This window comes from Desmodus rotundus, chromosome 3 (genome assembly GCF_022682495.2).
Source record: "Desmodus rotundus isolate HL8 chromosome 3, HLdesRot8A.1, whole genome shotgun sequence".
In the NCBI taxonomy this organism is placed as follows: domain Eukaryota; kingdom Metazoa; phylum Chordata; class Mammalia; order Chiroptera; family Phyllostomidae; genus Desmodus; species Desmodus rotundus.
This window is the reverse complement of record NC_071389.1, coordinates 181,368,325-181,395,797: the sequence shown is the minus strand read 5'-3', so window position 1 is coordinate 181,395,797 and position 27,473 is coordinate 181,368,325. Positions and strand designations below refer to the sequence as shown.

Genomic DNA, 27,473 nt, shown 5'->3' with positions numbered 1-27,473 from the left:
TGGTAGCAGGTTGGACGTGGGGGAGCAGAAGTGGGTGCTCTCTGTAGCTTCCCCTACCCTGAATGCACCAGTGGTTCTGAAAGATTCATGTCAAACCACGGTGACTTCTAATTGCCCAAGGAGAGGTGAAGGAAGAAGGGAAAAAAAAACTGCAAAGAGATGCACATGAAAAGATAGGGAAAAAAAAAAAATGCCTAGCGACGGAGTCTGCGACAGAAAGAGACAAACCGAGAGGTGGACATTAAACATTTGACTAGGGCTGGGCATGGGGCCAGGAGCTGCCCCCTCCACACTCAACTCCCCCTTTTCCAACAGCTGATCACAGCTGTTGCAGGCTTGGTTTGACACTCGGATGAAAAGCAAAGCTAACTGCAGCCTAGCAAAACACCACGGCATTCATCACATCCATCCGTGGCTGAGGACAGAAACACGGCCAGCTCCAATTATGCTTGCTAATGGGAGAGAGTGAGAGCGTGGCTAAAGGAATAAGGACATCATGGGATGGGAAAAAACTCTGGCTCCCCACCCTCCTGTTCCCCCCCCCTCCCCACCAAAGGACCCCATAGCAGAAGGGAATTGATCCTACTCTTTCTTCTTAAGGCCTCTGAGGAGGGGTGTTACACACACACACCCACTCCTTACCACCGGGAAATCCTTCCCCAGGTCTAGCCTGATCCCTCCTTGTTCTCTAGCTCCATCTATGAAGGAACAGATGTTCACTGACCTCAGTACGAGAGCCATTGCTCACCCTGCTTTTTCCCAGTCTGGAAGGAATCCATAAATAATCGAATTCTGGTCCCACCTCTGCTACTAACTCACCACAGCTTTTGAAAATGTCACTTTGCCCTCCCTGAGTGTCCATAACATGTTTTGAATCTAACAGGCACATCCATCTAATCAATGATCTGGGGAAATATTAGCATATAGATATGTCCAGAAAGCTCTACTTGAAATACGCCTAGGCCAATGGGCTAACGGTGCTCTGAGGAACTGCAGGACAAGCGAGCCACAGAAAAAAACAACATGCAACTTAATGAATTGTATATCTGTTCACATTTCTCTTTCCAAAGCTAACTTTTTAAAAACTGTGACCTACAGTAGTAAAAAATATATTTTAAATTAATGCACACAAAAATATATGTCGCTGAAATGAAAATTACACAAAAGATGCTTACTCTTGCTGTGTGCACTGAACTGATATTTTTTTATTCTATTCTATTCTATTCTATTCTATTCTATTCTATTCTTTCTATTCTATTCTATTCCATCCTATCTTACTCTGTTCTATTCTTTAAAATGCTGATCATGACTCACTAGATTGATTTCATAACCTACTAATGAACCACGACTCATAGTTTGCAACACAGTGATTCTGGTAAGCCTCTGCCACCAGGTAAATGATTGGTTGTTTACACTGCAATATAAATTCAGATATCATAATTGAAAAACAAACTTCATCCTAAGAAGTGAAGTTTATCAAATGTTTTCACTGAGTAACTAGAAGACACTAATTAAACAAGACATAAATAGTTGTAAGACTAGAAAGGTCCATAAAAGACAAAATGGTTAATAGACTTAATTATGTCCACCATGGTGACAGTTGTCTGCTTTGTCTGTTTTGCTTCCAAGCCCAAGAAACAGAATCGGCAAAAAGCTTGGGCTTTGGAGTCAGGTGTTTTGCTGCCACCTTCACCACTTCAGTGCCATGCCCTCTACAAAGCGGCCTAACACTCTGATGGCCAAGGCCATCGCCTATGAAACGGGCCTCAACTCTCTGCATCTCGCAGAGGTGTAACGAAGATGAAATGCCAGGGGAAGGCACTCAGCACACCGCCTGATCTATCAGACAAATACACGCAGTAAACAGAAGCTATTCTTTCTCCTTTGACTGAAGGTAACGTATGAACTACACTCCTTCTGTCGAAAGAGGACAGCGCACAAGCACTCTTGCTGCCAGTTCCTCCTGGCTTTCCAGGAAGATTTCTGAGGTCCTCAAGCCTCCAGGTTTCCCGTGAGGCTGAGATGGATCAAAAAGAGTCAACCAATGCCACCACGGCAAGGGGCTTCTCTCAGGAGCTCTGTCCATGTACGTGTAGGCCGGCCTCGGGCTGGTGGGGATTAACTTCTGCTCCATTCCCATCAGCTCAAGTGCTTTTTGAAACCAGACCCTTTCCCCTGATTTAAGGAGCTTGGTTCTCCTGCAGTCCCACTAAGCAGCCAAGCACTGGGGACCCCATATCTGGTCGCTCCCTGCATCTGCTGCCTGGGATTTAAGCTCACGGATATAATTTTAAGAACCATTCCTAGATATCACCCTCACCCTTCCAGTCCTTTATTTTCTTTGAGACTTAATGTTAATTTTGAGAGTTCTCTTTAGTCTTCTAACAAGGAGAATCTTTCATAATGAAACAACTGGAGTGTCTAAGCCACAAGTGTGCACTTGGAGTGACGATGCCACTTACTAGCGGTGAGACCCCGAGGAAGTTACGCCACGTCTCTGACCCTCAGCCCTCTAATCCCCAAGGGGAGAGACCAGAACATGTCCCGCAGCACTGAGAGCACAGACGGCACAAACGCCGGCTCTCTCACCCCAACCGTGAATAAGCACACGCCTCCATGTGTGTATGTATGTGCACTGAACATCAAAGTCAGTCAGTGAGAATTAAGTAAGATCACACATGTGAGTGTGACTTCTGGAGACTTCCACAGAAAATAGACACGATGGTTTCTACTGGGAGAGAGTGACTGGGGTTGGGGCTGAAAAGAGAGCCTTTTCCTTATATTTATATAAAAATATAACATAATTTATATATATTAACAATTAATGTAAATAATATATCAAGTATATAATATATACATTTTAAATGTAATTTAAATATACTTAAATTATGTGATTTATATAATGTGTAGTATATACATATGTGTGTATACATACATACATATATACACACATACAGAATTATGAATATACATACATACAGAATTAGGGGGCTGAGAAGAGAGTCTTTATACACACACACACACATAAAATTATAGGGGAAAAATTCATAATTTCAAAAAATATATCATTAATAGCAATATTCAGTTGACTCAAATACATTGTTATACTAAGCTTCCAGGAGCAAAATTATAGTGTTAACTGAGACACACTCGCAAACAATAAGTGAAACTGGTACAAAAATCAACATGTTTTAGCTTTAAGATTACATTAAGATCTTACCTAGATCTAACACTAAGAAAAATCATAGTGATTGAGGGGAATATATTACCTAAATATATAAGGTTCCCATTAATTAAAAATATATTATGTTTATTCTAAAACAAACCCAAGAAGCAATACCTAAAGGCTCTACCCACTCCTGTTATGTAAACGCATGGGAAAGTGTCTGAGAAAGACCCACACAAACGTATCTCCCTGGTTACTGTTGGGAAGAAGCCTTGGACCAGGCGGGGGTTAGGGCGGAGGTGGGACAGAGTTGGAGAGGTTGCCTGTAATGTTTAGAATTGTTATAGGAATCGATTAATATACTACATGTGTCATTAACTATTACTTTTTAAAAGCAGAGAAGAATCTTTAGAGATTATTTATTCCAAGTCCTCATTTTTACAGACGGGCAAACTGAGGTGCAGAGAGGGAAGACAGACTCCTGGTCAGATGTCCCCGTCCCATCCTCACTTTCAGGGGTGACCAGTGACAGTGCCACCTGCCACAACTCACAGTAACAAATCACTGCGGGCAGGAAGGGTGCCTGAACAACAAACTGAGGACTCCATCACCAACAATCAGTAATTTTTTTAAATCAGGCTTTAGTTACATTACAAATTCATTGTTCAACTCCAAACACTGGTATGTAAAATGTTTTAATAGCCCCAGTGGAAATTATTGGTATATTAATACTGAATACAATTATATACACTATTTTCATACCATCTGAGCTACTTAAAACTGCCTTTTGAAATTGGCCTTTAACAAGGGAAAACAGTACAGCCAATTAGGAACTAATGAGAACCACATCAATCCAGCGGTTGATAAAGATCAGGAAAGGCAACACCCGGAAAAGCTGACTTTACCTCTGGTTTCAGCAAGAAGCAGATGAGAGGCAGCCATGGGCTGGAGGGAAATTCGCCTCTTCAAAGAATTTTACAGCACCTCGGGATATGAAAGAACTTAGGCGCTTGCAGAAAACCCCAGCAGGAGCTACCCAAGAATGCAGTTTCTTCAGCCTCAGCACCTCCAAACAGGCCCATTGGGTTAACCAGGCCCAGGTCGGCTCCTCCAGCTCTGAGACCCAGAACCCAGGCCAGGCCCTGCCCTGCTGATCTCTCTGCTTCCTTCCAGCTTAGCCCGGAGCCCAAGCCATCATCCATCCTCCAGGACACAGTGGTCCTTCGACCTTGTCAAATGGGCGCTAATCATGCTGCAGATTGACGTCAGAGGCCTGTTTATGGAGCAGCCCTGCCAGAGCGGTTAGATGGTTCAGGCCAACATTGCTCCAGAAATGCTGGGAATGCATCTCAAACGGGCAGCCGGAGACTTGCCTTAACTTTTACTGCTATTTTTAAGATACCTCTTCCCTGGTGAGGCTGGGTGGCGGCTGGAGACCTCAGTTTTATTTGACCACATTTATCTCCAGAGGTCACTGAAAGCTAAGAATAAGAAGGGTCATTGAGTTCCCAACACTATTTGCCAGAAAATCAGGGCAAACTTCATTTCCCACTACAGGAGCAGCTTTAAATACAGGCTTTGGGGCTAGCTACGGAATTGTCTCCGTTTCTCATTTCCAATCTCTGTCTCTCCCTTTCTCCCTTTTCCTCTCCCTCTCTCTCTTTATTTCTATTTTTAGTCACTGACAATTCCCACCATACAAAGACATCAGTAGGTTATGCCTCCACTTCCTAAATCTCTAGAGAATTTGATGACCCAGACAAGTTCACACAGTGTGAGTTGAGTAGGACCCATCTGATGCAGAGATTTTCATCAACAATTCTCACCCATCTAGGAAGGGTAGCTGGCAAAATATACCTACTTGATAGGGTCTGTCTAGATGATATGCTGACCTTGTTCTCTAGACACCTGCCCACACTTTAGAGTAGGGTATCTCTTTATTTCTAATGTAACCTGCTAGTCTTCACACTACGGTCAGAGGTAACACCAAGGAAAAGTTTGAGCTCATCACTGCTCCCTTAAACCCCCTCAGTGGCTTCATGCTGCCTCAAGGGGAAATCCATATACCTCCAAATGACCAGCATACTCTGCTTAGTCTGGTTTTTGTGCCTCCTTCCAGCCTCCTCTTAGCTGACCTCTCTCACTCTATCCCCAACCACTGAGCACAAACTCACGCCTCCACCTGGAAACCACTGCTCTCCCCGGACCCCTTCTCCGCTGAACACTCCCTTTACCATCCATCATTGCTCTTCCCACCCCACTCACGACCCAGGCCAGTGTGGTCATGTGAATGAGGAGTTTCAACAAGATGATCCGCTGGCCGCTCTTGTACTGATCATTCTTCAGGTTCTGCCTCCCTTGAAGCTTTGCCTGAACACTTAAGTCTGAGCCAGGTGCATGGCCTCTGTCCTCGGGGCCATCAGAGATCCCTATATGGACACTATTGATGAAAGCTATATTTTAGCTGCTTATTTACTTACTCATCTCCTCTATCTAGACTCCTCGAGGGAGGCACTTTGTCTTATTCCCTATCATATCACCAATGTCAAGCTTATAATAAGATCTCAAAACCAGTCATATTAGTGAACCCATAATTCCCATTGGCACTGAATAAAGAAAAAATAATCTGATGTTCCAAAAATCAATTTGGTTTGAATCTGGAATGATTTATTTTCTGTGAATAAATTTTCTTGGCAGAAATATAGAATACACTTCCTATGCATCCACCCATTAATAATTCTGCCACTCAGTCACAGAATTTTTTAAAAATGGGCCACAGATAAGCTATGATCCCATCTACTTGCATGGAAACAATGGAGGGAAGAGTTACGGGGGGGTTACAACTGGCTGAAAAATCCAGTGACTCTGAAAGCAGATACAAGACAGCTTGTTCTGCTCCATGTGTGCTAACACCTGATGTCCTGGGCATTTTTTGTTTTAGCTGAGTGGTATCCATCCATCTTGTCTTCTCACTAGGGAACTACCTCCACCTCAGAGATCATGTGCTTCAGTTGGAGCTGATTTCACCCCCAAGCCCAACCCCAGTGGCCCCAAATGCCATGGAGAGCATCACGTTTCTCTGGTTACAGGTAGGGCATGATTGGTTCTGGGTAGGGCTTGCATACTGATCGTAGTCCATGAGCTTCAATGACTTTTTCTGGGGTTGTTGGGAAAGAGGTATGGGCTTTTTATCCTGCTGGCCTGTAGATGCTGGCATTTGCACAGATCCTGAAACTATAGTCAACATCAGTTGGAATGGGGTTGGCAGATGGAGAAAGATTTGGTTGGTGCAGACTTGATTGAATCAAACTTGCCTAAAATTAGGCCTACCCTCAACTTTCAATATGGGGGTCATTAAAGTCCCTTTGTGTTTAAGGCAAATTAGGCCACTGATATATCTGGAAATCATGTTCATATATGTTACTGGAAGATCTGATGGTCAGGGCAAGGTCAGAGAACCTCAGTGTTCTGGACAAACATGTGATTCTAGACCAACTAAAGAAGCAGAGAGTGTTGCTTCCCCACACAGTAAGTCACACTAGTGTTGTTCCCTCTCCGCACATAGGGATGGAGGCTTCTGTTGTTGGATAGATGTGAATTCTAGTTTGGGATATGTCACTAGAAACCTCTGTAATCTTGGAGAACTCTTCAACTTTCAAAGCCTCAGTTTATTTCTATATAGAAGAATAAGGAGTTTCACCAAGATGATTTCTGCGCTACCTTCCAGTTCTTAAAACGATTGTCTAATTCTCACCTTTCAGTGTGTGCTTATTTAATACAAACCTATTGACTGACTCCATGGACCCTGCTGGAGCAGATCTAGATGCTACCAGAAGTGGCCTAGAGCTGGTATAGACCCTCTCTGACCAGTAGAACTATGTCTGCTGGGTCCACAGACCAAATGCCAGCACCATGGACACACAGAGGAGTGGCCCCTGGGTACAACTTTAGTCTAAGAGCCAGAGTCTTATAGGCCCAGATATGAAAATTCCTGAAACACTGAGCCTGCTACAAATTGATATCTATGAACAAATTTACTTATCTGTTCTTAGATCTGGTCTCTGATTTTGAGTCTTTTCTTGGTTGGCTGGAGTTGAACCCTAAAGTTATTGGTCCTGGGTCCAGAATACCCTTCTATTTAAATCACAAATTAATAAGGCTGTTTAACGGAGTCATGTGGGTTAGAAGATCAACTTTTTTCTCTCTCTTTTGTAGTCTCAGACTGAATCTGAACTGAAGCAGCCATCTTACCAATGGCTGACCTCGAATACCAAGGAGTCCCCGGTGGGAAAGCACGACAGACATGCCCGGGGTCATCACTGCTGCAAGCACAGCTGATGCAGATACTTTGCTGGCACCACTGACTTCAGATACCACTGGGGATGGTCTGGGAAAGCCCTGTATTTTCCCAACAATGCCTTTTCCTAGATTTTCATTTTTGTTGAATTTATTTTTCTATTTTTTTTTTAATTTATGAGGTATGATTCTTGATTAAGTCCTTTATGGGGACTATCATTTCACCAGAGTACAAAAGGGTTAAATAATTTAGTCCCCTCTGATCTTCTCTTCATTTGGCCTTCATGCATAAATAGTGGAGAGTTTTCCAATTTTGGGGGCTTCAATGATCCCTGTGTTAATGGCTTTTAATCATAACTCTCATCTAGACCTCTCTGGAATTCCAGCTTAGCGTGTCTAGAAGTTAGTTGAAAATTTCCCCTCAGATTTCCTACTATTATTATCAAAACAAAATGATTAAAATCAAATTCATCACAGGTACCATAAAATCAGATTCACTTAGCATCTTCCCCATCTCTGTGAATGGATCCACAATTTTCTAGTCTTCTGACTTTACTCCAAACTTTGGAGATATCCTGGACTAAGACTCTCTGTTTCTGGTCACCAACTTTGCAATATGTTAATAAAATAGTTCATCTTCTCTTCCTCCTCCACCACCCTGGTCTGTTTCCATCATGGTTCATGTCTAAATGATACAGCAGCTCAGCTGCCCTCCCTGAGTTCCCCCAATTCTAGTTTATCTTCCTCTCTAAGAACAGATCAATTTTCCTAAGCCTACCCTTCATTCTATCATTCCTTGTCACTATCAATATCTTCCTATTACATCACATTAAAATTCCTGTAAGATTTCAAAATTTCCCATCAACTACTTTATCCTATCCAAGTTCAACAACATTTTTGGCTTTTATTATCCTAGGAATGAATATACACACACACACACACACATATATATATATATATATACACACACACACACATATATACATATGTATATATATATATATATATACATATGTATATATATATAATTCTTTATTGTTTTCTTAAGCATTCCCTTTGCTAACTAAATCATCTAGCTGCTGATATTAAAAAAGGAGAGGGTATGGTTGACAAAGTCATGCAGAGTCCCAAACACCCCAGATTCATCCCCACGCCCATGACTTTGCCCATGCTGACTCCCCATCTAGGATACACTTTTTCTGTTCTAGAATCCCTCTTGGTGCCGCCCGGAAGCCTCCCCTGTCCATGCTACCCAACACTGATCTCCCTCTCTGAATAGCCACAATGTTTATGGTCCATACTAGATATAATTATTGAATAGCCTGCTATTTTCTGTCTGTCCTGCTTGTTTTCTTCCCAACCAGACCATAAGCCCTCTGATGGTAAAGACGAGGCTATATACTTCTTTTTCTACTTCACAGTGTCTAGCGAAAGGCACTCAATACTCAATAAGTATTTGTTGATTCATGGAAATGGATTTATAGTAATTAGGTATGGGGTAGGAGAAAGGGGAATGATCTAAGTCTAGGTCATCCAGCTAATTATTTGGCTCTCCCAGTCAAGGTCCTCCATTTCTCTCCTCTTCATGATTACTTTACCTGCAGAACTGAACCTCCTCGTGAAACTGTGAGTTCTCAGGCTGCGTTCCCTCCTTCAGCTGGCTGACGTTAAAAAAGGAGAGGGTATGGTTCACAAAGCCGTGCAGAGTCCCGTTGTGACTGTAGGCGTACTGGTACACAAGGCGGGGGATGAAGTCGGAGGTGATGGCAATGACAAAAGCCTGAGGAACAAAACCAACAGTGCCTGAGGAGAGGTCAGGGTGGATGCTGTCCAGGTGGCACAGTTCCACCTGGCTGACACACTGTCCCCTCTTGGGCTTCCCTTCCAGAGGTGCTGCTCTAGTTGACACAGAAGTCCTTGTCTCAGCTCATGCAGCTGACTTACCTGGCTTTTCCATCTTTGACATGTGTAAGTAAATCCGTAAGACACTGGCTGTTAAGAGAGTAAGTTACAACCACTGTAGCGAAGGATGTTAAGCCATTTTGGACCATTTGGTGCTGGAGGGAATAAATCACCTCTGAGATATTTGGTACTGGTCAATCCAAAGTAGAATGGAAGTTTTTCTGAGAAAATTACCCACAGTAATGAAAATGTCACTTAGGTACCATAGGCAAGGACTCTGAATGACCAGGTACATCTGCCCCTGAGTGACACCAGAAAGCCAGGAATACCAAGGACATGGTTCCTCAATTCCCTCAAATTGGTCATTACCTTTGGCACTGTCTGGCACATTGTATAATGGAACTGGTTCTTTCATTCATTTTACTTAGAAAAAGTGAGACACAGAGGGGAAATGAATGGGCTCTGCTGGATGGAACACACACAGCCAACGCAGCGGCAGGCATATCTAAGCTCTCTATAGACGTCTATGGAGCAAACCAAATGACGAATGAATGAGTCCGTGTTTGAATGGGGAGGTCCTTTCTGCAAAGAAAATCTTAAATCTTTTTGGCAAGTGTTTATACTATGTTCCACGGCAACAATTAAAGCCCTTTTTTAAAATGTAGTTTAGGTGGTTTTTCCTAAATGTGTACATGACTGTGGATGGCCATTATCATATCTGAGTGTGAGTAACATACGTATAATAATCACAGCTGCCACTACTGAGCTCTGGTTAGCTGGCCTTTAATGATCACATTTAACCTCCAGAGTGGCCCTAGTTGCGGGTACTCTTGTCCTCTCCCATTTTTACAGTTAAGTGAAACAGCCCGAGAGAGGCCGGGGAAGTACAATTTCCTTCTATTGCATCGGTGGAAAGTGCTTATACTGAGGGCCTTTTTTTTTTTTTTCATAGACACAACTCCCAATTAGCTATTGACCTAAATTTTTCCAAATTGCACCTTGTTTCTCAAAATGTGTGTTTCCTACATCAGACGTTAAAAAACGCAATGCGCTGATTCCCATTGCCTCCCCTCACACCTCTCCAGCCATTTTATGTGTTCTTACTAGGGAACCAGGTCCCAGCCAGAGTCAGCGTTCCTCTCCCAAGGGAAAGCAGGCTATGGATTTCTTGGTGTTCACTGAGCTGGCTGATATATTCTTGGGAGACTGGAAGAGGAGGCCCTGCCTGGCCACCATCTGTACAGAAGGCAGAAGCAAAAGGAACTGTTGGCTTGGGCCCAGCAGGATTTCCTTTGAAATGTGGACATGTCTGGCAAGGTAGTTAAGGAGGTCACAACAGGTAGGACCCCTCTTCTTCCATGTCCTATCTTCATCTCTGCAGTGCCAGAGTCCATGGGGATAATTAAGACTTCACAATGACAAGTTGGAGGAACCGTAATTAGGAATTGCAGCCTGGGCAACGCTCCAGGTATTGTTTAGCTCAGGAGTAGAAAAGAAAGGAAAGAGATGGATAGATACGAGGAATTCTTTCCTCATTAGTCTTGGCTCTGAGCAAAGACCTGATTTTGGCTTTTAAGGCAAAGTTTTGCATTCTGGTGGGTGGGTAATTACCCTTCTTTCTCTTAGTGAAATTAACAATTAAGTGGCATTGTTCTGGCAACAGCATGATGAATCAGAAAGGCTTGTATGCATTATTAACCAGGGAGCTGCTTTAAATAAAGCTCCAAATGGAAAAGGCTGAAATGTAACAAGGGCTCATGTCCTGCTTGGAAGGCCTCAGCCCCTCAGGAAAGGCCTTCCCACAGTGCTAGGGCGTCATGAATATAAGCACTTACATTGCTGATAACAGAGAACTTGCCGATTCCCGAGAGAATGTCAAACCAGATCCCTGTAAGACAGAAAGGAGGGTGTCTGGCTCACTCCCACCACTGGCCCAGTGATGACAGCCTTGCAGCTCAGAGTGATGCTTTGCAGGGACACTACCAGAGAAGGTTTTCTGGGCTCCCCAGGAGTGGGCTTGTCTAGAGAGGTTTAGGTGCTCCCCTGTAACGTAGCCACTGAAGGCCTGTCAGTACCTGAGATCTGAGGATGAGGAGCACAGAGGGGTGAAGAGGCAAAGGCTTCCCCAACACTCTGGACTCCTGTCAGTGTGGAGGGGCAGGGATGGTTCTTCCACCGACTCCAAGCAGGGGGCATACCGATATCTTTGGTTCTCACAGCATCTGGCCGTCTCAGCTCCGTGACAAACTTCTTTGCATCAAGCCGTACTTCAATGACATTGTTGAGGAGGGCGAACACAGGTGCCAGAGGGAAGGAGGCCACAAAGAGGGTGACAAAGCCAAATTGGACGACTGAAAGAGAGCACAGGCATGAGAAGCTTCATGAGGGAGAAGCAGGACTTAGATCAATTCTGCCTTGTACCTTATGACCCTAGTCTCTCCATCATTTTTGTTTGTTCTGTTTTTAATTTTTTTTTTTATCCTCACGCAAGGACGTTTTTTCATTGCCTTTGGAGAGAGAGAGGAAGGGAGAGAGAGGGAAAGAAACATCAATAACAGCGAAACATTGATTGGTTGCCTTCTCATACGTGCCGTACCCAATTGGGGGCTGAACCCACAACCTAGGTAGGTGCCTGACCAGGAATTGAACTCATGACCTATTGGCCTATGGGAGGACACTCCAACAAATTGAGCCATATCAGCCAGAGCCCTGGTCTCTTCCTAAGGTGTCTCTTTCCCACCTTATTCTCTTAGGCTCCCTTTCCTTCCTGCCCCACAGTCATGGGCATTTCTCAGTTCCTGCAGGCCTATGGGTCAAGGCCATCACTTGGGAGCAAAGCACTGTACTAGGCACAGTGAGGAGATAAGAGAAAAGGAAGTCTTGTCACTTTCCTTTCCATCACCCTTTATCTCCAGTCACAAATCCTGGCCACCTAACTCTAAGGTTGACAAGCTTTATCAGCAAAGGTCCAGAGAGTAAACATTTTTACATTTGTAAGCCATCTGATCTTGTCACAAAGAATTAACTCTGCCATTGTAGCATGAAAGCAGCTATAGACAAAATGTAGGCAAATGGGGTTGGCGGTGTTCCAAAACAACTTTATTTACAAATGCAGTAGAGAAGCGGGCTGGATTTGGCCCGTGGGCCATGGTTTTCCAATCCCTGATATAACTTAAAAATATCATCTCCTAAATTTGGCCTTTTCTCTCTATATCCATTGTCACCGCCTTTATTTAGAACATTTATTCATTCATTTTACATTTATTGAGAGTTCAGTGAATGTCAGGCACTGTGCCAAGTATTTAAGGAGGCAAAGGTCTGGTTCTGCCTTCAAGAAGCTGGGTGTAAGCAGAAAAGAGAAATGTACATAAAGATGTGCGACACGATTTTATGTGTGTCCAGGGAGATAGAAGAATGTATCAGAGACAGTGGAGCGCCAAAGGAGGGAGAGCACAAGCCTGGTCAGGGTGGGTACTAAGGAAAGTCTCCATATCGAACACCTATGCTTAGTCTTGAAGGGCCTATAGTTCCAGCAAGACTGGATTAAAGAGAACATTCCAAGTGATGGAAGCAGTAGGAAGACTGAAGTGTAGACAGACTGGGCCAATCAGATGGCTGTAAGCAGTCCAGGCCCTCATTTCTACCTGGACAACCTCCACAACCTCCTCACTGGTTTCCTTGTCTCCAGCCTTCCCAAGCTTCTGCCATCTCTTTGGTCCTGATTCTGTCACTTCCTCACTCATAAAATTTCTGTTGGATCCCCTCTATGAACTGGACATAATCCAAATTCCTGATGTTGGGACGCAGGTGCTTTACAGTCTGCTCCCAACCTGCCTCTCTGACCCCATCTGCCAATATCTCTCCCACAGCCATCATGCTTCTGCCTCCTAGCACTCTGAACTTCTCACCCTCCTGATTTTCCCCTGAACGCGTTAGGTCCTTCCATCCATTTGTGCACGAGCACTCACTCTCCAGCTAGCAAATTCCTATGCATCCTCAAGGCCACTCAAAGGCTAACTCCTTGGTGAAGCCCACTACACCCTCCTTAGCCTCCTGCCACCTTTTATGCATGCCTGTTGCAGCCATCACTGAGTGCTGCTGTGACTGATCTACTCACATGTCTTTATTTCCCACTAGAAAGGCAGGGGCTTCATCCATTCCAGAGGCTGAGTACCTACTTGCTGATGCAAATAGAGTCCCGAATTCCAGAAAAGTCTCAATCTAATAGGACTTCCCCAGCCCTGACCAGTGTAGCTCAGTTGGTTGGGTGTCATTCCACAAAGCAAAAAGTCATGGGTTTGACTCCTGGGCACATGCCTGGATTGTGGGTTCAGTCCCCAGTCAGGGCACATATGAGAGGCAACCAGTTCATATTTCTCTGTCACACTGATGTTTCTCTCTCTCTCCCTCCCCCCTCTCCAAAAATAAATACATAAATAAATAAAATATGTTAAGGGTAAGTTTTTTAACTTCTCCGTGTCTCAGGTATTTCAACTGTGAATTGATGACAATAACATGACCCACCTAATAGGGTTGTCATAAGGGTAAATGTTATTGCACATACAAAGTGCTTAGAACAGTGCCCGCCACTTAATACTTGTTCAATAATGTAACCTATTATGTGTCATTTTACTCTTACTGGAATAAATACCAACACATACAGAGGGCTGCAATGTACAAAGTCTGTTTGGAAAAAGTCCTACCATTGTTAACACAGTGAGAAAGGTTTGTGTGACATTGATGTAACCTGGCAGCCAAGGAGAGTGGACTGGAATGCACATGTGTGAACAATGATGACTTCACTGTACTAGTCAGTGGGGGTGGTAGACGCCATTGAGTGAGCACGTGTATTGTGTGGCTGTTGCATTCAAAATGACTGAGAGAGTAGACTAAAGAATCTGCATCAAATTTTGCATTAAGCTTGAATAGTCCTCTGTAGGAACTATTTGGATGATTCAGAAGGTCACAGCTATGGGTAACTGGTGACTGGCAGCTTCATCATGACAATGTGCCTGCTCATGTATCACGTCTAGTGCAGAGTTTTTTTGCAAAACATCAAATCACCCAGGTGATTCAGCCCCCTACAGCCTAGATTTGGTACCCTATGACTTCTGGCTTTTCCCAAAACTAAAATCACCTTTGAAAGGAAAGAGATTTCAGACCATTGATGAGATTCAGGAAAATACAATGGGGCAGCTCATGGTGATTGGAAGAATTGTGTGAGGTCCCAAGGTGCCTACTTCGAAGGGGACTGAGGTGTCATTGTCCTGTGTACAATGTTTCTTGTATCTTCTTCAATAAATGTCTCTATTTTTTATAGTACATGGATGAATGCTTCCAGGACAGACCATGTATACTGCGTACTTATATGCTAAACAAACACCACTTTAAGGTGAAAGCACTGAACAAGTCAGGAGGTCTGACTGCTACTCCCGGATATCACTGGCCACATGCCCTTGGGCAGTTCTCTCTGTTGCAATGGGCTTCAGCATCCTCCTCGATAAAGGGAAGAGAACGGGTTAAATGCCCTTCAGGTCTGATTTGCTCTGATGCCAAGATTCTCGTTCTGTTGGACAAGACTCAAGATTCTAGAACAGTGTGACGTTTAACCTTTTTCATCTCATGGCACACATAAACTAATTACTAAAATTCTATGATACACAAAAAATATATATTATTTTTTTGCCAATCTGACAAAAAATGGTTTAATTTTTAATTTTGGGTCATTTACTAGAACCAACATTAAAAATTAAACCAATTTTTGTGTGTGTTGACTCTTGTCATTTTTTTAACTTTACAATCTAAGGGAAAAGAGGTCAGTGCCTCTGACTAAATGGTCAGGTATTGTATGTTTTAAAGATTTTTGTGGCAGGTCAGTTGAAAATTGTCATTCTAGAACATTCAAATAAAGAATGAAAAACCAGAATACAAAAATAAAAAATAAAATAAAATAAATAAAAGTTCACAGAGGGACAGCCCTAATCATAGCAGAGGCTTTATGAGAGAGAACAGGCAGGGGCCTTTTGCACAATGGCTTCTTGGCCTTAGGTTGCTTGTGCCCACAGCTGTGTTATTGCTCTGATATACCCTGTCACTGCCATTGGCCTTGATGCCCAGTGAATGCTCAGCAGGCCCTGGGAGACTGACAGGAGCTAGTTGGTGGCAAGATGCACCAGAAGGCACAGATCTGTCAAGATTGGGCCATGGAATGATGGCCTGGCTAGCTGGAAGGCCAAAGGGGGTTGGGGTGAGGTTGGGGAGGAGAAATCTTCAAAATCAAACTCTGGGAACCATTTCAAAATGCAGGGTCTATAGCATCTTTTAAATGAGGCCTTGCTGAGGAATTTTAGAGTTGGGGGTGGGGGTTAGGGCCAAGGGGGTAAAGGGGGATGGAATTAACAAGGAAAGCAAAACAGATGTTAGACTGCTTTTGTAAAACCTGTAAAATGCATGTCTATGTTTATGTATATATGTGACTATATCTTTGTTTATAGAGTTCTAAGTTGATCTTGATTCTATGAGCTAGCTCTGTAAGTGCAAATGTTCTTCCCATAAGTGACTTCCTCCAGCAAAACTGTACACTCTTCAAAGGCCCCAACAAGGGCTTGGCAAGGTGACTGATGGGAGTGGGGAAGGGGCAGGTTACTTCTGAGTGAACATAATTATATACAGCATGCCCTCACCACACTCATGCAAATAGCTCTAGGAAATCCAACGTCCTTCCAGGGTTATAGGAAAAATGGGACTCTCCACTCCTCTCCTTTCTTTCACACGAACTGCAGAGGCAGACGTGAACCCCCTCCGCTGGGCTTGCCCTGACAGTTTGCTTTCCTACCTTCACAAACTCTCCAGACACAGGCTCTCTTGGTCCCTCTTCTGTTGACACAAACAACTTCTAGTGATGGTTCAATGCTAATAGTGCCCATAAATTATCTCAACTCACAACACAATGTCTCATTTCTTTCCCCAGCCATGTAAGCCTGTGTGTTCAGGACTGGGCAGCCTCAAGAAAGGGGGTTCAGCAAAGGCCAGGTGTGAGCCTGGAGTGACAGGGTACTGTTTTCCCATCTGCTGAGGTCACTCCCTGTTCTCCTGGGTCAAGAGAAGCCACTCTCTGAAAATGTCCCATTGCTGTAGGTGTTGCCTCCTTGAACTGGGGACCCTCAGCATTTCCATGAATCAACCCAAAGAGGCAGAAACTAATAGGAAGTTTTGTTGTATCTTAGGGAGAAAAAAATAAAAAACAAAAACAAAACATAACCTTGTAGCATATAATTGCCAAATCCAAGACTCACTCTTTGTAGTCAGAGGTCTAAATGCTGTATCAGATGGGTGTCCTTCCGGGTTCACTTCAGAGGACACAATGATACCGGCCTTCACTAACACCAAGATTTGCTTCTAAAAACAGCCAGCCTCCATTAGGATAAGAGCAACGCCAGAAATCCTCAGTGCGCAACATAATAGAAGCCAGCTTGGCTTGACCAATAAATAACAGATTAAACCTAGCCAAGTCAATTAAGGAGGAATCCATAGTTGATTTTCAGCTAAATCTTTACAAAGCCTGCTGTAAAGTGCCCCAGAAATGCTGAGCTGGACGCACAAGGACCGGAAATACCCCTGGGCACAAGCCCCATTGGTTTTCTCTTCTCACTCCCAGCAGCCAGGGACTTTTTAAAATAACCACCAGCCCTATACTGCCTGATGCTGGAGACAATTAAAATCTTGGCCTTGATTACCTGGGTTGAGGTTAAAATAACAAAGAGGAGTGGATTAAATTAAACAAGATGGCATCCAGCAATGACATCCCAGGACCATCTGCTTAAAGGGGAAAAAAAGGCAGAATAGAGTGGACTGGCTGCAACTGGTAGAAAATCACGTGATGGAACGCAATTCTGATTATTTATTTGTTTATTTATGTTTATTTAAAATTCTGCAGTGAAAATACCTACATTTCCATCTCTCCCTCTCTCTCTCTCCCTCCCCCCCCCCCCCACACTCTTTCTCTCTCTCTCTCTCTCACTCACTCATTCATACATCACAGGAGTCCAAATCCTTGGTCTGGCATTCAAGACCCTTTGTGACCTGACCCTAAGTTATTTTTCCAGACACATTTCTTACCCATCTATGCTCTGGTCTCAGGGCTAATATTTAGCTGCTATGCTTAGAGATCAACTCTGACTATCTCCCAACCATTTCAAAACCATTTGTACTTCCCCAGACTCACCATGCTTTCCACATATTTGAGCCTTTGTACATACTACAACTGTCTGTAATTTCCCCTCTTTCCTTGTCTGCTGGATGAATTACTATTTATCTTTCAGGTTCAACTCAAACCTAACCTTCACTCAAAGGACTGTCCTCCACCCTAGTCCCTACCACCTTACCCAATGGGCACCATGGGCATCTCTTCCCTTCACTCCCATAACGCTTTGCACATGTCACTCTATTTGTTGATTTGACTTGCTCTCTAGATGGTAAGCCCCTTGAGACCATGAACATATTTGATTCTTTTCTGAATCCTCACCACTTAGTGTGGCCCCCACCCCCACAGCAGATGCTCAGAGGTTATCTGTTTCACAAATACAAACTTATTTTCACCAGCTGTAAACACAAAACACACAGTAAGAGGCAGACAACTGAACTGTGTGAACGGAAAGCATTGCATTAGTGATGGTGAGGCGAGATGAAGACATGAAGTACAAACACTCCACACAGCAGTTCTCAGTGAGGGAATTTGCACAGAAGACTTTGAAGAAAGTTGGAGTAAAAAGTCAGTTGGGAGAGTCTAATTCTAATGAAAATAACTATAGCTTTGCTTTTAACTTTCCATAGTTTAGTGAAAGCAACACAGTCTGTTTAAGGAGATTGAAAACTAATAAGCAATAAGCAAATGCATAACTGAGGGACATACTGCTGTGAGTTTGTCTTCTAACCCAGGAGGCAGATACTCAAAAGATTCAGCTAGAAATGACTCTTTAATATAAACACTTACAAAAAAACACAGCCAGGGAAAGTCATCACTGTTTACTTCATTAACCCATATTTCAAGGCTGTGTCCAGTATAAAAAAGAATTGCAAATGTTGATTGACTAAGATAATGAGAAGACAGGCATGAGCTGGTTCTTTAGCGTGGTCCTCTATTGCACAGGTGGCAAACACAAGGCCCGCAGGCCGAATCCGGCCCTCTGCCTTGTTTTATCTGGCCCGGCACCTTGTTTCTACCTGGCAGCAGCACCAAGCTCTCACTTAACTGTTAAGGAGTAGTTACATTTATACAGTCGTAAAATTACATTTGTCCCTTTGAAGGCAACCGCGAGGCTGATGTGGCCCCCGGTGAAAATGAGTTTGACATGCCTGCTCTCTTGCTTAGGGAAACAGTAGAAGTCTTAACAGAAATATAAGAGGATTCTCGATGCCCATCATTCATCATTCATTCATGCACTCATTTATTGAGCGCATTCTATATCCTGTGCACCATGCTCATTGCTAGAAAACAAAGATTACCGGATTGCTGTGTCATCCTACCAAGAGCTCAGAGTATGCAGTGTGGAAGGCTGACACGTAAACAAACCCTGCATGTGTCATGGAGTTAGAGCTCTGAGGGTAGCATTAACAGAGGGCAAGGGACCACTGGGGTGGGAGTTACTCACTCTCACCAGTAGGTCCATGAAGGCTTCACAGATTCACTACCACCAGACTTGACTTGATGAACAAATAAAAGAGGCATCTGAAGGTTTGCTACGTGGTTTATCTTTCCTGCAAATTTGCTGATCCAAATTCACAAACTACTTAGGAAATAAAAACAATAAGTGGAATTCCCTTTCAATCTGCATGGAGTCCCCTGGAATTTATACAATGGATCAGGCTCAATTCAGAAATCCTGAAAGTCATAACAGGAAGGAACATGCTTGACGTTAGCAGCTTAAGTATTGAGTTTACTGCATACAACTCAATGTAACACTGGGACAGATCAGTAAAACACATTTTCTTCATTTGTTGGTGATTAAAGGAGACTTAGCCCTCACTTTTTCCTCATCCCCACATCAATGGTAGAATGTTAGCTTCTTCAGAAGCAGAGAGAACCAATGACTTATTGAGAGTCCTGCTACTCAAGAAGTCAAAGTCTAGTTTTAAAACAGTGAATCTCAAGTTGGCAGTGTGATACAGACCAGTCCATAAGAAGCCCTCTTCTCTGCCTTGGGAACAAAGGTAGCGTCATGGGAGCCTTCAGAGATAAACCCTGCTGATGGCCACAGAAAAGGGCAGGAGAATGTGGACAGGAAGCAGTTAAAGGCATGGACACTATGGTCTTCTAGAAAAATCGGCCCATTATTTCCCTTCCATGTCCTCTAAGCAAAACTCCAAATCTCAGAAATTATGGAGCTTCATCCATCATGCGAGGGCCACATGCTCTCAGGTTTACAAATAATCTTCAATACCAAGTATCATGATCTCCATTTTATAGGTGAGAAAACTGAGTCTCAGAGAGGGGAAATAATTTTCCTGGGGACACACACCTACTACCAGTCCATGAAGCTGGGAAACTAGTTTGTGATGCCAATCAAATTCAATGTCTTTTTACCACAGAAGAAAGTAAATATTCAACCCTAATGCAACACTGTCCCTTCCCCCTCCCTCATTACTCTCACATATCTGAGGTTTCCTTTACTGGATCTTCTGTAATACAATCTGATTTTTAATGTTATTATACAAAACTTTCATTCTCCAAACTGTCTTTATTCACATGTACATGTCTTCTACCCCTTTCCTTTTCTGTGTCATTCCTCCCATCCGCCCTGCACTTAAGCCACCTCAAAAACCTTTCATCAGTGGACCTGGTTCAGCTTCTCAAAACTAGACAGAACTGATTCGATAAGATCTACAGTTACATTTCTGATTTCCAGGGAACAGCATGGCGAATTTCCGGTAAATGTTTATTGAGTGAACCAAGGAATGACCTGGCTTACTCACTCTCGTTTACTTTACCCACCTGCAAAATAAGAATGTGAGGGCCAGTTACTCATCCCTCCTTCTTATCACCCATCCATCCTTCCACCTACTCATTTGGGCTGTGGTCACACGGTCAGTGAGGTGAAAGGTCAATGAAACTACTCATGATTGAAAAAGATGTTCCCGAGCAACAAATCATAACTGAGGACCTTTGTTTGCTTTATTCCTTTGCCCTTACATCTTCCCAAAAGGCTATGAAAAAGTCAAACAAAAGAACACAAATTAGATTTATGGAATTTTAGAAAAAAGGAAATAAAGTACAGAGAAAGGAGGGAGAAACAAATGTGCAAACTCTACAGCCCATAATAGGGCTGTAGTTGAGCAACAAAGTTCACTCTGAGCTCCCTAGTTGTTAAAATGAGAAGAGGAATTGGAAAATGATGGAGTTTTCATTAAGATTTAACTTAAAAGACTGCCATTCATTCATTCATTCATTCTTTCGTTCATTTGTCATGCACTGACTGGGCATCGCCTGCCTCTCAGGAGCTTTCCTGTGGTACACCGAGGGATGTGGTATCCAGACACATCCTTCCTTTTCTTTTAAGTGTTCATGGGGAGAGAGACTCCTATCACAGATAATGACAGACAATGTACACTTCAGAAGCAAAAGGAGAGGAATGACCTGTGACTCACGCTACTTTCCAGAAATACTGGAATGCACCCCTGGATACTGCCTGAAATGCATTCAGGTGTCATTTGGAGAAGATGGCAGATGCCTGATTATCCAGTGGGATGACTCAGTTTGTATAAACAGGATGGCCCAGGGAAAGGAATTTCCTGGTTCTTGGAGCCATTGCCTTGTAGCACAAACACTTGGAGTTCTGAGACAGAGTATGTAGGCTTCAGTGCTGATGGTTGGGCAAATATTCTGGAATATTTTATCACTTACAGCTAAGGCACCCTTGGGACTAGTTTTATATATTCAGCCTCTGCGGGAAGCTTGAAATTTACCCAGTGTGATCCCTACCACCCATGACCAAAGAATATCAGAGTTGGAAAGAATCTTGGGTGTCATCTAAGTCATCATTCTATCAGAAGCCTCAGTCCCTTCTATTCTCTAATAAGAGGCCACTTTTACCTGGTATTTTCCAGGGTAGGGTACCTAGTGATGTCTGGAGCCAGCTCTTTCCATTGTTCTTTATTCTCTGTCTCAGTTGTATGTCACTGAGACTTTAGGGGTATTTGTTATAAAGCGTTATCATAGCAGTAGTTGACTAACATCAGGGGTTTTGCCAAAACTACCTAGATAGTAGGTCCATTATTTTGAGTTGTTGTAGGAGAACTGCTCTTATTTAAGAGGATAGCATTCCCTAATTACAAGCACTTCAAAATAAGGAATCTTTGCCCCTGGAGGCAGGAAAGGGGGTAAACTGTCCCAGCTAAATCAATGCAGTCAGTGTACCTAGAGAGTTCTGATGAACAATGATGTCCATAAAGTCCAACTATCCCTTTATCTTCAAGGTCCTCACTAAAGGATGACCTTTTTCATTCTTTTGTCTTCCTTCTTCATCAAACATTTATTGAGCACCTACTGTATGCCAGGGCCTGTGGTGAAATGCTGTGAAAAAATAAGACATAAACCTTGCCCTCAAGAAGCTCCCACCACCATTTAGTGAATAACACGAACCTGGGCCTTGGTGCTCAGGGGAGCAAAAACTGACAAATGCATCACTGATTTATCTGATAAAGTGGAGATAAAACTTTACCAGGAGAGTCTTTTGGAACTTGTCAGTAAACTCTTACAAGATTAAATTGAGGCTTATGTTTTTATGCCAAATTCCACTCGGTAAAAGTCAAACTGTTTCAAGTGTCCAGATAACTTCACTTGCAGCTCTTAAAGCGACTGAAGCATTTCCTCTCATCGGACCCTGAGGAAAACTCTGCAACTTTGAAGCCCCATTTTGGGATTGGGGACAGTGATGATTAATGTCAAGGCTTGCTCCTGGGCCAGCATTCTTTTCTCCCTTCAGAGATGGGGGGTGGGGAACAATCGTTGAAGTCCTTCTTAGTAAGCTCTTCAGGAAAAGGGTTTGATATTGGAGATTCCCTCGAAAGCTTGCTGCTCCCCTCACAGGTTTTTCCAGCCTAATCCCTCACTCTCAGGTTTCTCTTTGTCTGGAGCCAGCCCATCCCCACCGTGGATCCTGCCCAGAGGTAGCTCCCTCCCCTCAATGCCCCCTCCCAGCCTTACCCTCACTCCCAGCTTCCCCTTCACCTCATGGCCCCTCCCCCATGCCTGTGGGCTCTGGGCCCCGGTTCCAGCAAATTTAGAAAAACGCAAATATAATACATCTCTCCCTGCTGCCTCCCTCAACTGATGACCTGCCTCACCATTACAACTGACAGGCTCCGAGTGGGCTCAGCGCACTTCCTGTCTGCATGGGTGGTCCTGGGGATCACCGGGAAGGAAGCTGACAGCTGAGAGCAAGGCCAGGGATCACCATGTCAAGCACACCGGAGGGAGTGGGCTGCTTTGGTTTCACTGCTCTCATTTTTGTTCAAAGCCTAAGACAAGGGCCTTTCTGGAGTTGGGGAGGTCTAGCTTGTTGAGAAGGAAGAAGAAAACCTTACTCCACCTCACCCCTTCACTGAAGCCTAAGTTCTTACAGGTCCTGAATTGTCAGGAAAGGGGCTGTAGATTTAGGTCCACTAATGAGTCCTTGAGGTGACCTTAGGCAACTGGCACCACCTGTTAAGCCTCTAGGCTTTCAGGGGCATTGTCCAGCTGGAATGTATAAACTAAGATGCCAGCACCAGAAGAGACCCTGGAGGTCACCTGATCCAGTAGTTTGAAACTCTTTATTCTTGTCAAGACATTCAATGAAAAATGATCATGCACACCGCTCACTTCTATTGGTGTAGCCAGGTTTTGAAAAGCACCTTGCTCTCTCACTTAAAAATAATCTAGGAATGTGAAAATGTGAGGGTGACATTGACTGTTTTACTTTATATTTTAAAAGTGTATTAGTAGTAGTAGTATCAATTGTGTAATAAGTTACATTACTTGTGACTTATTACACAATTGATTATGACCACAGAACAGTGGGTGCATCTCTGCAAGGGAAAACTCATCATCTGGTCTAATTCCCTATACACTTGACCCTTGAATAACACAGTTTGAGCTGCACAGACTTTTAAAAAACTTAATGCTACCTATAAATGCAGCGTGGTACTGTACATGTATTTTCTCTTCCTGATGATTTTCTTCATAACATGTTCTTTTCTCTAGCTTACTTTATTGTAAAGTACAGTATATAACACATGCAACATCCAAAATAGGTGTTAATCTACTGTCTATATTATTGGTAAGGTTTTTAGTCAAAAATGGGCTACTAGTAAAGTTTTTGGGGAGTCAAAAATTATATGCAGATTTTTGACGATGTTGGGGCTGGTGCCTCTAACTGCTGCATTGTTCAAGGGTCAACTATAAGGTCAAGGAGGCAAGTGAGGCCCAGAGAGAGGATTTGACATGCCCAAGGTCACACTGCTAGATAAATGCAGAGCTGGATTAGCACCTAAGAACAGTCTGGGAGGATGGGGAGGAGAGATGTGCTCTCACTCTGCCCTCCAGTGATCATATGAAGACAAAAGGGACTTTCCCTTTGAAGACAAGGGGGCAGCGAAATCAGAAGTAGTGGCATGATTACTATCACCGAGTCTTAGTTATCCATGAGGATAGCAGAAATAATTGCCTCCAACTAAATTTTGACATGTGTGGACTTCGGTCTTCACTCCCACCAAGTTGTTTCCCAGAGCTGCTACCTACAAGCTGCGTGGATGGGTTCACATTACACCTTCTCTTATTTCCCTGGCCTCCTCACTGGAAAGGAGTTCATTAATAGGCCTGGGATGGGGGAGGGGAAAAGGCAGAAGTGATGGGGAGGAGGGTGAGGGGAAGACAGGAAAGGAGGAGGAGGCAGAGGAAGAGAAACAAGGATAACCACCATTCTTGATAATCCACTCCCTGGATTAGCAGCCCAGTAAATGAGAATTGATGTCAGCGTTACTAGAAGTGGGATTGTTTCAGCATAGATAAGAGAAATGGGATGCTAGATAAATGATAGCCTCATTTATTCCATAATTCAGTGGCTCCCTTACTGGTTTACCCAGGCTGTGGTGGGTGCCTCGAAAGGCCCTGCTGATGGGGAAACCTGCCCCTGGGAAATTAATTATGAACAGGCATCACTGATTTAGGAAGCAGTTTGTCTGAAATACTATGGGGGAGGGGACTAAAATTCAGAGGATGGGGGAGGAGTGAGGTTAGGGACAGGAAGGGAAGGCACTTTGGGGAGGAGGTAGCTCAGAGCTGGTTTCGGTCATGTGAATGGGAAGGCACAGGGAATGGCAGGGCAAAGGGGAAGATGCAAGGTCAGGCATGAAAGAAATGAAATGCAGGCTGTGGGTGAGAAATGTTCTGTGGGGTTCACTGGGGCTGGACCTAAGACACATAAAAGGTCCCAGGGTTAAATACACTGACAGGATGTCCCGTGATGGCCTTGTCAAGGATATGGGACTCTGGGGGTTTCTGAACAATGGATAAGACCAACACTACCTCTCAGAAAGAATAAAAAGGGTGGCAGTGGGCTGGTGTTTGCAAGCAGCTGTGTTGAGGGTATGGTAGAAAAAGTGTCAAGTATAGGAGGCTAAGGGGCTACCCACTGGAGCAGCTTCCAGGGATACTCCAGGGGAAAGCTCCACCTGCTGAATGGGGCTGTATGGAGACAGAAGGGTGAAGGAACAGGGATGTGGAACTAGTCTCAGCCAGGGCCTGGAGGGCGGTGGGGCCAAACATGTGGTAGAGAACTCAGAAAACAGTCACGGGAACTAAGTCTCCAGTCAGGAGGGCTGAGAAGTTTTCCCTGAGATGGATTCTCTTCCTGACCTTGTCTAAAGTCCCAAAACAAGCCTCAGATGGTGGCTGGGAGATGAGCCTCTCTTCTCCAGTCCTGCGTTTGTTCTGCCTCAGTAGGATGTTTCTGAAATCTGAGGATGTCCAGTGAGCAGGCAATCACCAAAGGAAGGTGAGAGCAGACAATTCCCTTTAACACGCCTCTGCTTGGTCAAATGAAAGCTGCAAAGATCTCACGTCTCTGAAGCAAGCAGTCAGCTTCATTTTTTCTATGCCAATGAGACATTTCCTGTAACTGTTTGCCCATTTCTCTCTGCCACTAGATCCTTAGGGCACACAGGGCCTGGGCCCCATTGTTGCCTCTGTGTCCCCAGTGCCTGGCACAGGTCCTGACAAGCAATTACCCTCAGGGATGGCTTGGAGGCGGGGTGGGAGAGGGGGGCCGGTGGTACAGAGAAAAAGACTTGAAACTGGAGTAGAGCTTAAATGCAGGTCTGAGTGAGAGCATTCCACTCTGTCCACTTCCGCTAATGACTTGATCCCTCAAGGCAAAGGAGCAAATTAAAACCAGGAGTGACTTTTCTTTGAGGGAAACCCTGATAATAAACAGGGTTTACTTTGGTCTTGGGAGATGAAAATTGCTGCATATTGAAAATACATATAAATATGTCCACAGTGAAAAGGGAGGCTGGCCCAAATCTCATAGAATAAAGAGAAGTGGGGTCTCACCTTCCCAGCTGCTGAAGGAAGGGAATTTAAAGAGCTATTCATTGAAGAAATATTTTATTGAGCTCTTACTATGTTTCAGGGACTGTGCGGACTGTTGTGACTAGAGAGGAATAAGGCTCAGTCTCTGCCCCCAAAGCACTAACATTTTCTCCTATATCAAAGCAAGTATAAAAGAAGAGAGGAACTGAGGGTGGGAGAACCAAAAACGCTTCCAAGAGGTAGGTTTGAGCCTGCACAGCTCAGCAAGAGCTTGTTGCAGGCAGGCAGGCACCAAGTCAGATGGGGCAACAGGGGAAAACCAGATGCGACGCTGCGGTACCGTGAAAGACCTGCAACACAGGAGTCAGTCACGGATGCCATTACATGCTAGGCTAGGGGATTTAAACCTTATCTTGAAGTCAGTAATAGTGAGGATTTTAAATAGAAAAGATAACGGGCTATCAATATCACCAGGATTCTGCAAGTTACCCCACCAGTGTGTGTATCAAATGCAATGCTGGGACAAAAATAATGATTCCTCTCAGGAGAAACAGGCCTTCATGTAGGAAGACTTCACAGAGGAAGCACTGGGCAAAACTTAAAGATGAGTTTGAAATATTCAGGCCTACAAAGTGGAATGAAGTAGACACAGGGCCTGGGAATCTCAAGCTTACTGTGCACTGATAACTCTTCCATATCACCTGACTTCCGGTTAGTGAGTAATGTGTACTTGCTGGAAGGGTGTTTTGTATATTGCCTGTGGGTAGGTGAACTCAGCATTTGGAAAGCAATTTGGTAACGTAAATCAAGAACCATAAAGTGGCCATATGTCAAATCTAGTAATTACATCTGTGGGAGTCTGTCTGGAGGAAGTAATACTATTTCCAATGTGCAAAAAAAGATTATATGAAGGAAGATGGTATATTAGGTCATTAAAATAGGGAAAGAATTGGAAAATGAACCTGCAAGACACTTCGTTGAAAGATAGGTACTAAACTATGGTACATTTATGAGATGGATTATTTATTATGCAGCTATTTCTTTTGAATATTATGTGACAACTTGGAAATAGTCATAGAATGCTAAATTAAATAAGAGAAATAAATGTGTGAATATGGTCACAACTTCATTTTTTAAATCACATATATGAGAAAAACAGGGTCTGAGAAATAGCACCAAGATGTTAATAAAAGTTGTGAATGAGGGAAGCTTTGGGAAATACCTTCTTTTTCTATTTTCAAACTTTCTGCTATATGATTGTTTTGTTCCCTTATATACTTATTGTGTGAGTAGGGTGTGTGTGTGTGTGTGTGTGATCTGTAGAATGAATTTCACCCTCTATACTCTTGGTGTGAATTTCTTCCAGAAATCATTAAGTCTTCTAGTTTTTGTTTTTTTCCTCTTCTCATTAATTTGTAAGTACCCAAGTTCAAACACTGACAAAGGGGAGCATACATTTCCCTACACTCTGCCTTTCTAGGGCCCAAGGCCATTAAGAGAAACAACACTTGACACTTAACATAGTTTTATATATGCTAGACA

The 27,473-nt window shown here is 43.6% G+C and overlaps 1 protein-coding gene across 2 annotated transcripts in view; it reads right to left on the bottom strand.

The window, feature by feature from the left end:
• Positions 1–27,473, bottom strand: part of ANO2 (anoctamin 2) — a 305,404-nt gene that overhangs the window by 6,258 nt on the left and 271,673 nt on the right. For both annotated transcript variants that reach the window (XM_045187067.3, XM_045187068.3), the window contains 3 exons: positions 11,563–11,715; positions 11,200–11,252; positions 9,061–9,242 (listed from right to left, as the gene is read on the bottom strand). In XM_045187067.3, the coding sequence (XP_045043002.2) occupies positions 9,061–9,242; positions 11,200–11,252; positions 11,563–11,715 (388 nt within the window). The remainder of the gene's footprint in view (positions 1–9,060; positions 9,243–11,199; positions 11,253–11,562; positions 11,716–27,473) is intronic.